This window comes from Cordyceps fumosorosea (assembly GCF_001636725.1).
Source record: "Cordyceps fumosorosea ARSEF 2679 chromosome Unknown scaffold_64, whole genome shotgun sequence".
Taxonomy (NCBI): Eukaryota; Fungi; Ascomycota; class Sordariomycetes; order Hypocreales; family Cordycipitaceae; genus Cordyceps; species Cordyceps fumosorosea.
This window is the reverse complement of record NW_017387364.1, coordinates 1-13189: the sequence shown is the minus strand read 5'-3', so window position 1 is coordinate 13189 and position 13189 is coordinate 1. Positions and strand designations below refer to the sequence as shown.

At 45.8% G+C, this 13189-nt stretch overlaps 3 protein-coding genes across 3 annotated transcripts; all 3 read right to left on the bottom strand.

Moving 5' to 3' along the window:
* Nucleotides 1-4: 4 nt before the first annotated feature.
* On the bottom strand, nt 5-1698 carry ISF_09675 (hypothetical protein; the record flags this gene model as incomplete). The annotated part of the gene is made up of 4 exons (XM_018853276.1): nt 5-145; nt 222-625; nt 700-1090; nt 1177-1698. The coding sequence occupies 4 exons, from the start codon at nt 1696-1698 to the stop codon at nt 5-7; spliced, it is 1458 nt and encodes a 485-aa protein (XP_018699525.1).
* A 760-nt stretch (nt 1699-2458) lies between these two features.
* On the bottom strand, nt 2459-3971 carry ISF_09674 (Flavin monooxygenase-like protein; the record flags this gene model as incomplete). The annotated part of the gene is made up of 2 exons (XM_018853275.1): nt 2459-3753; nt 3815-3971. The coding sequence occupies 2 exons, from the start codon at nt 3969-3971 to the stop codon at nt 2459-2461; spliced, it is 1452 nt and encodes a 483-aa protein (XP_018699524.1).
* Nucleotides 3972-4765: 794 nt separating this feature from the next.
* On the bottom strand, nt 4766-6931 carry ISF_09673 (arginine deiminase type-3; the record flags this gene model as incomplete). Its single annotated transcript, XM_018853274.1, has 1 exon — nt 4766-6931. One exon carries the CDS (start codon nt 6929-6931, stop codon nt 4766-4768), a length of 2166 nt encoding a protein of 721 aa, XP_018699523.1.
* Between the last annotated feature and the right edge of the window lie 6258 nt (nt 6932-13189).

Here is a 13189-nt window from a genome sequence, read left to right as displayed (position 1 = left end):
ACGCCTATTTCTTGGATTTCTTGGCCTTGCTGGATTTACCAGCCCTGCTGGTCGATTTACCAGCCTTGGACTTGTTGTTCTTGGGCAGGGTAACAAGCATGGCGCAGTGCGAGTAGAGAGTTTCCGCGGAACCCTCGTTGCCATACTGGTATCAATTGTCAGCGAAAAATGCTCCCTCATCAATCATCAGTCATCAATTATTAGAACAAGGCAAAACTTACCGCCGTGTAGATGAGCTGGAGCTCGCTATGTTGCGGCTCCGTCAGCCAATAAATCGGGCCGCTGAAGGAGCCCCAACCTTTGAATAGTTGGTCATACTCCTCTCCGCCCTCTACCTGATATCCACGGTTATTTTCGACGCCGAAATCTTTGCCGATAACCCACTTCGAGGGCAAGTACCGAGGGTTGTCCGAGTCACTGTCCGAGCTCCCCCCGTACGCCTCGGCGATGAGCTCTCGCACCTCGTCTTCGACTTGTATGATGGGTCGAATGTTGACATTGATTCCAAGGGCTCGGAAACTTTCCCACACGGCAGCGTCGACTCCTTTGAGTGTCGCTGGGAGAGGCGCTTCTCGCGCGTCGTTGTAAGCGTAGGCATGGGAGCACCAAAAGCCTAGCGTACCACCTGTGTTTCAGGTCAGCACGGGGGTTTCACTTGTTACCATTGTAGAACCCTGTCAAGTAAGACGATTATCGCACCTTTTCCAGAAAGCGGGTCGTCCGCGATCAATTTCTCAATGGCGTGGTGCAGCGGCAGTCTCGTCGGGTCTAGCACTGATGATAAGCCGGTTAAGCGCCCGGCCCCGTGTACCGCGAAGAGGTTGTACGTCAGCGTCAGCCGGTGTCCGCTGGAAACCTCCATCACCTCGTGCTCGCAGTCGCTGTAAAAAGCCGCCCACTCAATGTGCGGGGTCTCGCCATTGTCGGAAGACGTGCTCCAGTCGAAGATGGTCTCCTCGCCCTTGTGGCGGACCTTGAGCTGTCCGCCTTGGTGCTCGACTGGGAGGCAGACGACGAGGGATCCGAATTGGATTGGCGAGCGAGGGGTGTCAACGTGGGCCTTGAACATGCCCGAGGGACCAGAGTAAATCTAAAGGCGAGGAAAAAGGGAGACGAATTTTGTTAGTTGATACATGACAGGACAAGACGAAGCGGCGGTGCGGGCTGGTAACGTACATTGAGCTTGTACAGCCTCGCATCCACTGCGCGGTACGTTTCCGCGTCCTCGAAGCTTGGAAGCAGCATCTGCGTCACCGTATTAATGATTCCAAGGGAATAAGGGTCCAAGGTGGTACAGAATGCACTGATGTCCATCTTGAGAGCCTTGCGGTACGTCTCATCGAGAACGTCCTGGCTGCCCAGACCAAAAGTCGCCGGCTTGCAGCCCTGGATGAGGGTGTTGAGGGCATCGCGATCGCATTCCTGGGTGGCAGGGAGTGTAACTCGCCGGCATACAACCTGATTGTCGGACAAAAGAGTACCCGCATCCCATCGAATAGTGACTGGCTCGGACTGCTTTGGCGGAAGTGCGGATGCGGACGCCGATGCTGATGCTGATGCCGATGCCTCGCTTACACCATCGCCAGTGGGTGGTGTTGCGATGGGGATGCGGCCGCCGCACGCATAAAGATGTTTCTGCTCGGCGAGGGCATTTTTGAATTTGCGAAGGACGGGGGTCAAAGCAGGACGCTGAGGCATTGTTCTGAAAATTTTCTCTCTCTTGATGTCGTCTGGTTTGATGAGAGCAAAAGAGAGATGCGCGGCAAAGCCCAGTACTTATAAGACGTGCGGACGAGGTCGGCTCGAGGCAAGTGCGTGCGACCTGCCTGAGACAGCTGCCTAGCCTGTTGTTGCCTACAAAATATATCAAGTTTGTAAAAACTACGGCCGTGTGCACATTCCCGGTTACACAGCCGGTCGTGGGTATGGTTCACTTCCTACAGCTACATTTCCGTAGCAAGATGTTCAGTCATGTTGGCCGTCATCAGGTCGCTGGTGGGCAAGCCTGGTAGGCAGCAGAGACAGCGTTCCGCGGTCGGCCTTGCAGGTCGGGTGGCTGGGTAGTAATTCATTTCATGTAAAGCGAAAGATGGCCTGGGGGTTCTTGAAATGGCCACACCACGCTGGTCTCGATTATTGTTTATTTGCGCGATGATGATTGAACATCCGTAAGGTCGCAATGTCAGGGACTTCCTACGGCGCGGCATATTCAGTGGATATCAGCTATGTAGCTGATTCAGTAGGCCAGCCCGGGCCATTCTAGTTGTCGAGTTCCCCTGGAAATAGGGACAATAGTGCTCCCGTTCAGCCAGGTACCGTACTCCTTTTCCCCGACCCGTCGGCGAGATTGCGAAATTTAAAAAAAAAGCCAAGGAAAAACTTTCAGCGTTAACCCTACTGTAAGACATGTTAACTACATCGCTACTTCAGTTGCCAAAATCTGAACCCCTTCTCTCATCTACGACCAAACCGTACTCGACCGAATATCCCCCCACCTAGCATGCGTGATGTCGCGCCAGTATAGCCGCCTCGGCAGCCACGCCGTTGCATCTCCGGCCTTGGGAACCACGCCCAAGCCCTTCTTGACGTACGTCGACTCGAGATACATGAAAGGCAGCGGCTTCATCGTCCGGAGCTCCTGCTCCGTCTGTCGCGGGCAGATGGCCCTGTTGCCGCTCTGCTGCACCTCCGAGATGATGCGGCTCGCGAGCTGCGCTGATGCGTCTGCGCCGAGCGTCCAGCTGGCGTCGACGTAGCCGAACGAGAAAAAGAGGTTCGGCACGCCCTCCAGCATCGAGCCCCTCCACACGTGCCGCTCCGGCACGCGCACCGGCGCACCGTCTACCGACAGCGCCGCCTTGCCCAGCAGCGCCAGCTTTAGGCCCGTCGCCGTTACGATGACGTCTGGGTGCAGCTCCTCGCCTGACTTGAGGCGGATGCTGCGCGCCGTGACGCCCGCGATCTCGCCCGTCTTGACGCTGCCCTTGCCGCTGCGCAGCGCCTGGAAGAAGTCGCCGTCCGGGCACAGGCACATGCGCTGGTCGAACGGGTTGTAGCGCGGCGAAAAGTCCGGGTCCATGGTCGTGCCGGCGGGGAGCTCGCCCCGCGCACGTCGCAGGATCACGCGCCGGGTGAGGCCCGGCAGGTTGCGGCAGAGCCAGATGAGCAGGAACCCAGCCAGGGTCCACTTGAACCGGATGATGGCATTGGCGAGGCGCACGGGGAGGGTAGCCTTGGTGATCCACTCGAAGATGCCCTCGCCGGGCACGGAGAGGATGTAGCCGGGTGAGCGCTGCAGCATCGTGACGTGGGAGACTTTCTCGGCGACCGACGGCACGAGCGTGACGGCGGTGGCGCCAGAGCCAATAATGACCATGTTCTTGCCTGTATAGTCGAGGTCCTGAGGCCAGAACTGCGGGTGGATGACGGGGCCCTTGAAGCTCTCAATCCCCGGGATGGTGGCCTGCATAGGCTCGTCGTAGTCGTAATATCCTGTGCCCACCAGCGTGAAGCGGCTTCGGACGGAGACGGCCTTTCCGTCATGTTCACAGGTAAAGGTCCATGACTTGGCGCTGGTGTTAAAGTCGAGACTCTTGACCTTGTGATTGAATTTGATCTTCTTGTCGATGCCCTGCTCCTGCACCGCCTCCCGGAGGTAGTCGAGGATCAGGTCAGCCTGCGCAATGGACTTTGGCGACGCCCAGGGCTTCCACGGGAAGCTAAAAGTGTAGAGATCAGAGTCTGACCGAAGACCTATGAATCACGTTGAGAATTTGCATTTAATAATTGCACCTCGGCTGGGACAAGAACTTACCAGGGTATTTAAAGAGACTCCATGTTCCACCAATCTCACTGCGCGCTTCGAGGATGCAGTATGTGAGGTTTGGGTTGCGCTCCTTTAGCCTATACGCAAAGTTGATACCAGAGATGCCGGCGCCAATGATGACGACATCATAGTCTTGGATTGCCATTTTCGGATGTGTATCGTGCAAGATAATGGAAAGGGAAGAGGAGTATGCAAAGGAATATAAAAAGCTAGACGCGCAGCTCCTTTTTCTTATATTAATGTCATCAGCCCAGCAGGGAGAGGATGCACTAATTCATTCCCGCTCCCGCTCCTGCTCCAGTGGGACCTAGCCGAGATAGAAGCCCTCCGGCTCCATCGTGGTGTTACAGTGGCTCGGCGCCGCAGAAAAGGCTGTTGTGATGACACTAGTTACTGGGTGGAACAGGGGGTGCGGGCACGTGTAATTCGTAGCTGTCGATGGTAATAGGCTTTATAGCGCGGGGTCACCAGCTACCGATCGACCAGTGTGCCAGTGCCGACTGTTACTGTACATAGTTAGATGGATTGAGGCAGGGATCGCGCTAGGCACCAAGGTAGGGAGGGGCTCCCTGCCCTCCACAAGGACTTAGTTCTAGCATCATCAGCGCAATCAATCGATACTATCATCATGTCCCTACTGCTTCATTTTATTAGGACGAATGACATAGATGCCTTCAAAGCCGATGGCCTGTCTTTTTTTTTCGTAATGTAGCGCCTGGAGCGAAGGGCTCTGCGACAGTCGAGTGGCAACACGTCCAGGAGACAGGATACTACGTGACTCGAGGTTCAATAACGTTGTTAGATTGCTGATGCTGCTGAGCGTACATCAATACATCAACCAACTCGAAAAGGTTTCCACTTGAACTGAGGACGGTGATTAATACTGAAGCTAATAACCCTAACCCTAACGAGCAACTTGGATGACTATAGAATCGACGGCTACCACCACTGGCCAGTCGTCTCACGAAGAGTGTTCGTGGCGCAATGGACCTCGCCAAAACTAACGTGGTGCGTGTACCAGTCGTCCATGTACTCGACGGTGAAGTTGGCCTTAGCGTAGGCTGCGTTGGTGGCTTCGGCCAGGATGTCCTTACCGTCGATGACGGGCCCCCACGGGTTGGGCGAGAGCACCTTGCTGTCGCTGAGCACGATGCCGTTGATAGTGCCGGGGTAGAGCGTGGCGACCTGGCTCGTGGCGCGGCGCTGAGGCTGGGCAGGCGCCGTCGCGCCGTCGACGGACACAGGGATCGCGTCTAGCTCTCCGAGGATGTTTGCCATCTCGGCGTTCTCCGGTGGTGATTGCTCAGCGCGAGCTTCGAGGTCGCGGCGCCAGTAGCTGCCCTTCTTCTCGCACCTCCAGTGGACGTACGGGCCGGTCCCGGGGTAGTAGAGAGCCGGAAGGCGGATGATCTCGGCGTCGGTTATGCCCGTATCCTGCTTGATGAGGTCAATGTTTTTCTGGATCGCCTGGGCGGAGCTGTCCTGGAAGGCGACGAAATCCTTCTTCTCCAAGACCTGGTCGATAGTATCGGAAGGGGTGCAAACTCTGTGGGCCGGGTCCGAGGGCTTGCTGGGCCGAGAGACGGCCTTGACAGCGCCGTGGCCGGCCTTTTGCGCCTTCTGGAGCAGCTCAAGTCCTGCCGTCGGATCATCGACCACCATGACCCATTTGCGCTCAGACTTGGCTGGTAGGAACTGCAGGAACTCGTCGACGTGGCCAACAACGAGCCACGAGGTATCGAGCTGGAGCGGCTGCTGCACCTCCTGGGCCTCGAGAAAGGCCATCATGACTGGCTTCTTGCCTGTCTGCGACCCAATGATGGTCCGCCCCGCGGGATATGCCTTGCCGTTGTGCGTGTACGGCGGGATCGTCTCCAGATTGCCCATCGACTCGACGGTTCCCGACTCAAAGCCGTTGACCAAGTGCTGGACGACGCCGACCTCGCCGGAGCGGAGCTCCTGGAAGAGCTTACGGCCTGCATCGCGGCGAGCCTGCGAGGAGCGGATCATGATGCGCAGCCCTACAGGGCCATCGGGGCCCGGGATGCTCGTGTAGCCGGGCTCGAAGAAGTCCTGGGTCCAGCCCTCGGTGCCCTTGCCAAAGTAGCACTGCTTAGTGTCGAAGGTGTGCACGGGGCTCTTCATCCCAGCGCTATTAGACACGGCCTCGATGTCTTTAACGAACTGCTGCTGCTCCGCCTTGCCATTGTTCGACGCGAAGAGCTGCTCGGCGAGCTGACCGTGGTGGTGCGTCAGCACGGGGGCGACGCGGAGCGCCACCGAGTCGGTGGCGTGGCTGTCCCCGTCCCGGATCGTGAACTTGACCAGGGCCTTACCGTCCCACCCGTTCGGGCGGCGAACATCACGGCCGTCCAGGCCGAGCTCGAGGCCGGCCTTAATATCTCCGGCCGAGAAGGCGTAGTCGGGGCCCACGTACTCCCAGCTGCCCCCCTTCTTATGGAAGATGCGGACCTTGAACGCGGCCGCCTCGCCCGAGACGGTGATAGACCCGGTGGCCGCGTCGCTCAGCTCGGGGTTCGGGACGGTCCGGAGCGGTGCGAGCAGCGCTGAGTTGCGCACCACGTTGTCCGAGGCATCGTGGCACATCTCGATAAGGGCCCCGTCGCCCGTCGCCCACCTCCACTCCACAGACTCGCGTGCGTACGCGGCGTACTCAGGGCTTTTTATCTGAGCCTCGTACTCTTCCTGGTCCTTTTTGTCCTGGGAGTTCTTGAGCTTCAACACCTCCTTCACCCACTCTTTGTAGGACTTCCCGAAGATGGTCGGCTCGGGGGGGGCCACGAAATTTTCGCGGAAGATATCGCCCAGGTCCGCCGCGCATCGTCCCGTGATCTGGGACGAGCAGCGGCGGTTCGTGTCAGCAATGTTGGCAAGGAACAGCGCGCCGGACTCGGCAGTCCACGTCTCCTTGTCAACGCGGTCCGAGTCGCCCGTCATATCGACCTTGCCGTCACGGTTAGTGTCGGCGAGGAGGACCACCTTTAAGTCGCCGGCCCGCTTCGTAGCTACGGAGCGGGTGCCCGGGGGAGCCTGGGGAATGGCCTGGCTGAGCGTGAAGACGCCAATGAGCGGTGCGAAGCGCATCTTGCTTAGTTGGTTCTGATCGAGATGTAATGAATGTGGTTCAAGTGAGCGGATACTTAGGAGGTCTCTATATAAAAAGAATTAGCTCGAGTGAGAGGCTTAGAATATACTACATGAAAGTCGATTTTTGTGATCGAAGATGAGATATTTATACTATTCACTGGTATACATCTTATTCTCGCCTATATGTAGACGAAACTCGAGTCAAGAGCGTCATGGCTGGCGTACTCGCGCACGCATGGTGCCAAGCGCTTATCTTGACATGGTCGCCTACCCTCATTTAAAAATTATTAATTAAGGCTTGGTTTGTAATGTAGCTTCATGGGTCAAAGGTGCAGAAACCCTGTAGTAGACAGATTATGCTGCCTGTGTCGTACCATTAATGAGTCAAGGTTAATGAATACTGTCCAGTCAATAATTAACTCGTTATACGACCACAGTAGCATTTTGGGAGGCCCGAATTCCTCCAGACCATTTGTGTAAGAATAGAGACCATTGTTCCTGTGTTTGAAATAGTGCATGTCGTCGATACAGGGAATTTTGCAGGGTTAATCCTAGTAAAATAGGCTATACTTTGTGTCTTTGCCTGTCGAAGGCCTATGAGGCTGGAACTCGAGCTCTGAGCTTTTTCGAGGCAGGCGTCGAGGCAGGCGTTAAGGCAGGCGTTAAAGCATCACTTATGCAACACTTAGCCGAACCCAACGATTGCTAGCCAACTCAAAACTGTGCAAATCCTACTTGACCTCGCCCTCCTCAACTCGTACAACAAGGTCGGCCTAGACCACGTTGTTAGGTTGCGTTGCAGCGTTTGTTCTCTACAGACATGGGCCCCAAGGCAGTTATAGATAGAATGTACAGCCAGCCACCAGATTTTGCTCTTGGCTCAAGCTGTTTGTATCAAACTGGAGCTTTCTGACGTGTTGCCGTGATTGCTAGGCCGGGTGCTCAGTCGGGGTCTCGGTCGGAGCTGCCGGGAAAAAAGGGCTTGTTTTGGGAGCTGATGCCTTGTAGCATGACAGCGCCGCTGCGCCAATGTACTGCCGTGAGACCCCCCCGTCGTTGTCGATGGTGATTTGCGTCTTAAAGCCAGTCCGGTTCAGGCCGCGTAGAGACTTGACGACCGCGCCGTGGCCCTTACCGGACGGATGATGGCACCGTCCACGTTACCCGCACCAGCGAGCGGTGGTCCTTCAACGGCGTCGATATGGTCTTCTATATGCGGACATATCTCCCACTGACCACGTCATTCTTCTCCGCACACCTCAGCGCCGCATCTACGCTCCTCTCGATCCCCGCCGCAAGACGAGATCTGCCCAGGATAACGACGATGACATTCTTATCCCGCTGTCTAGCGAACAGCCTTCGTCCGGTTTTCCCTCACAGCCACCTCCTAGCTCACAGGGTCAGCCGAAGTCGCCCTGCTGCGTATCGCCGTCCGCCGCCTAGCCGCCTCCACGCCACCAACGCCCACCACGCCGGCCGGAAAGCCCGCCAGATGGCTCGCGAGGTCGATCTTGCACTTTGGTCCTGATTTTCTACAGTGTGTTTCTCGGTTTACAAGTTACAGGCATTAAAGCGTTTAGTGAGGCGTAGCTATCGAGGTCTGTGGCTGGCGAAGACTACTTTCTAGTTGTGGGATCCGCGCGGCCGTATACAGACAGACACATAGTAAATCCTAAGTCGAACAGCCTAGAGTCTAACCGTAAGTGGGGCAAAAATAATAAAGGTAGTTAGTATTTATTATAGATAGTCTATAAGTGTATATTATATATAGATATAGCTTAAATCCCTAACTATATTAATATAAAAATAAAAGAAAGTAACTATATACTATATACTAAATATATTTTAATAACTCCTTTAGTATTTACTATAATAACTTTTAAACCTTTAAATTAAAAAAGTAAAATATTTATAGTATTATTATTATTATTATAATTATTATTTAAAGAGGATACTATTAATATAATTATTATAAATAGACTAAAGTACTATAGATAAAGGGTAAAATAGGCGAATAAAGTAACTATAGAGTACTTCTAAAAGTATAAGAATAAAGGAACTAGTTATATAACTAGACTACTAGGGATTATAATAATCTAGTACTAATCTAAGATTACTAGGATTATAGAGTAAACTAAATAATCTAAGTAATATAGTAGAGAATAGAATAAATATATAAAGAATGGGATTTCTAGTAAATAGTTAAACTAAATCTCTACTAATTAATCTAAATAATAACTCTACTATTAAGAGATATTTTTTAAAATAATTTATATTATAATAACTACTTATTTATACTCTATACACTTAACTTAACGTCCTTTTTAAAAAATAAACTAACTATAGATTAGGATTAAATTATTATTATATTTTAATAAAGTCTATTTAGTAATGTACTTTAAAGAAACTATAAATGATTAATCTTTATAATATTTACTAATAGTAATATAATAACTAACCCTAGTTTAATTATAGTATAAATAGTAAATTAATACTATTATTATTTAAATCTAAACTATATAGAATATTAATAGTAGAACTTTTATACTTTTTAAGTTCTTTAAATTTAATATATTTAATAGAACTAAAAGAAATATTTAAAACTTCTTAATTTAAGTTAAAGTTTATTTATATATAAATACTATTATAATTAACTTTATAGTTAAAAAAATACTTTATATTAAAAACTTCTTTATAAGAAGAATAATAGAATAATAAGAGTTAACTCTTAAAGACTATTTTAATAATAAAGAATTTAAAGATAAAATTATATAAATCTTTAAATAATATAAATATTTTAAAGAATTACTTTAAACTACTTTTAAAGACTTAAATAAAATATATATTACTATATATAAACTTAAAGTCTTTAAATAAACTAAATCTATTTAATACTTTATAAAAGAATATAAAAAATAAAATTATAAAGAATAATTAATTTAATACTTTTAATAAATTTATTAAAGTTAATAACTAACTTAATACTAAATAATTAAGTATAAAGAATAAAGTAAATAGAACTATTAATTATTATATTATTAACTAAATAGTAAATAATATATTAGAGTATTTATAGTATATAAGACTTATTTAAACTTTATAGAACTTAATATAATATATAAAAACCCTAGGCATTATTTATAGCTATTATTATTAACATTAGGACCCTAGGCATTCCTAACAGAAGGGGTATTATCGCCTTAAAGCCGACGATTAATTTTAGGTAGGAGATAAGATGGCGCTAGTATAACATAGGGTAGGCGACGTATAGATTCGCACATAGGCGATGAATACTTAGGTAGCGTTAAGCCGGCGGTTAAGGAGCCTAATAGAAGGGGTATTATCGTCTTAAAGCCGACGATTAATTTTAGGTGGGAGATGAGATGGCGCTAGTATAATATAGGGTAGGCGACGTATAGATTCGCACATAGGCGATGAATACTTAGGTAGTGTTAAGCCAGTGGTTAAAGAGCCTAATAGAAGGGGTATTATTATCTTAAAGCTAATAATTAACTTTAAGTAAGAGATAAGATAGTACTAGTATAATATAGGGTAGGTAATATATAGATTTATATATAGATAATAAATACTTAGGTAGTATTAAGCTAGTAGTTAAAGAGCCTAAAAACTTAGGAAATAGGTTTTCTTATAAGTAAGAGTAAGTAATATATTTATTATTAACTTTAGAGGTATATTATAGGCGGTTCTAGTCCTAGTATAATTATAGTAGTATAGTAGTGCCTAAGGAAGGAAGTAGTTAGGGGCTACTAGGCTAGGGCCTATAAGTGTAATAGACTAGGGCCTATAAGTATAATAGACTAGGGTTAAGTTTATAATCCTAGAGCTATTATATAAGGATTAGGGGGTAATAAGTAGAAAAGTTATCTATAAAGTAAACTCTAATTATAATATCCTTTTATAATAGAATATTTTACTATACTAGAAGACTTTTAATTACTAGTTTACTAAATATACTAAACTAGAGTACTAAGATATAGTATTAAGTTATATCTTTAAGTACTACTATCCTTACTTAAGGTGGCTAATATTAAAAGAGTAGAGTAGTAGGTATTAAGATTTAATATAGTAAAGAATAAAGTAAATAGTTATAATATACTTATACTTAAAGATTATTACTATTTAATTAAAGTACTAGGACTACTTAACCCTAGTGGCTACTACTATATATTTATACTAGACTATAAATATATTAAGTCTAGACTAAGGAGGATCTATAAATATCTTTAGGTTATATATAGTTAGGATTAGAGGCTCCCCTTAGGCTACTAGACTACTAGTCTAATAAGTAAAGAGTATAATAATATACTCTAAAGAAGTAAAGTAGTCTACTAGTAGTTCTTTATAGCTAGAGCCTAGAGTGGATACTTTAAGGTAGTAAGGAATCTTAACCTAGTAGAGTTAGAAAATAAAGAGGCTATAATAGAAATCTAGGCTAACTCTATACTAGATCTATTCTAAGTAAGAGGGTTATAAGTTAAGAAGTAAGAGGTAGAAGGTATTAACGACCTAGGAGACTTAGTAGCACTAAACTTATAGTTCTATTAGTTAGGGGTAGTTAGTTATCTTTAGAACTTTAGTAATAAGAAGGATTTCCTATATAGTCTTCTCTCTATTTAATACACGCCTAAAAGCAGTAAGTCAGCCATATAGCCTAGACCTAACTAGTGTAGTGGCTAGAATAAGACGGATCTTAAGGATAATATAGATAAGGAATAGCTTAGGGTTATATATATAACTATTAGGTGGGTTATATATTACTCTATTATTACTACTAAACTAGACTCTATATCTTAGAATATTTTATTTAAAGTAAACTAGAAAGAGCTTTATTAAGAGTAGAGTACTCTATTCTACTTTTAATTTAACTAGTAGATAAGGAAGAAGTATATTATAATCTACTTATAGTTCTTTACCTACCTTATTTATATAATATCTATTAAGAATTAAGCTAACTAGCTACTATTTAAGCTTAGTTAAAAGTAGACTATAGTGTATAATACTACTATAGACTATACTAATAAGCTTACTAACCTCCTAAGGGTATAGTAACCTACTACCTAATTATTATAGATAAAAGAGCTTTAGGATCTACTAGAGGAGGATATTTTAAAGCTCTATATCTCTATACTTAATTATTTTACTAAGACTAATAAGTATTAGAGTGTCCTAGTAAGCTTCTTTATAGTACTTAGTATATAGAGGGATAAGATATAGGAGAGTTTTAGCGCCTTTATACTAAAACTATCCACTATTATAACTATCTTATAGCTCTTTCTTATTAGATATACTATACACTAGAGAGTATAATATATAAAAGTAAGAATAGAAGTAGGATAAAGTAAGGAAGAGGCTAAAGAGGGGAGCCTAAGCCACTTTACTATTATATCTAGTATAATATAATAATTCTTAGTAGGAGGAGTAGAAGGATAGAATATAACACTAACCTAATTCATTATTTAACTCTAAAACTTTAGTATATCTTATAATAGTAACTAAGTAATACTTAGATTAGTTAACTAGAGTAGAGAGGATATAGTCTATTAAGGCATTTATATAAATATACTTAGTGTCTATATAATACTATAGACAGCCTTATAGTAGGGAGAATCACTACTTTATAAAGAACTACTATTCTACTAAGAATTTATAGATTAGACACTAGAATAACTTACTATCCCTTTAATCCCTTAGGATTAGATTATTAATAATACTACTAATGTTATTATTAAGTATTCTTTTATTAAGGGGCTATACGAATTAAACCTAGCTATATAAGGGTGGGTATTCTAAAAGATATAGGTAGACGCCCGCCTCTAGAGAAGGTGGCTTAAGAGTGAGTCATCTATAGGCCTTACTCTTAGTAAGAAAACTATATTATACTATAATAAGTATATAGAGGAGTTTCTTAAAGTATTATTCTTTTTTACCTATCTAAGTAGTAGGTAACTAGTGAGATCCCTAGAACTACTAACCCTTTATTACTATAATATAGTGAATAGTAGTGTATATAATATTTTCTTTAATAGAGGATTAATTATACTAGTGGCTAACTACTATAAGGGGTTTTCTAAGTTAGAATACCTTAATGTAATTTACTAGTTCCTACTATAAGAGGTTAGTACCCTATTTATCTATTATCTTTAGCTAGTATGTGATAAACGAATAGGAAGACGGAAGGAGCGGCCTATTATGCAGCCGCAGGGAAGCCTGTGACACCTAAGGGAGCTGTGAGGC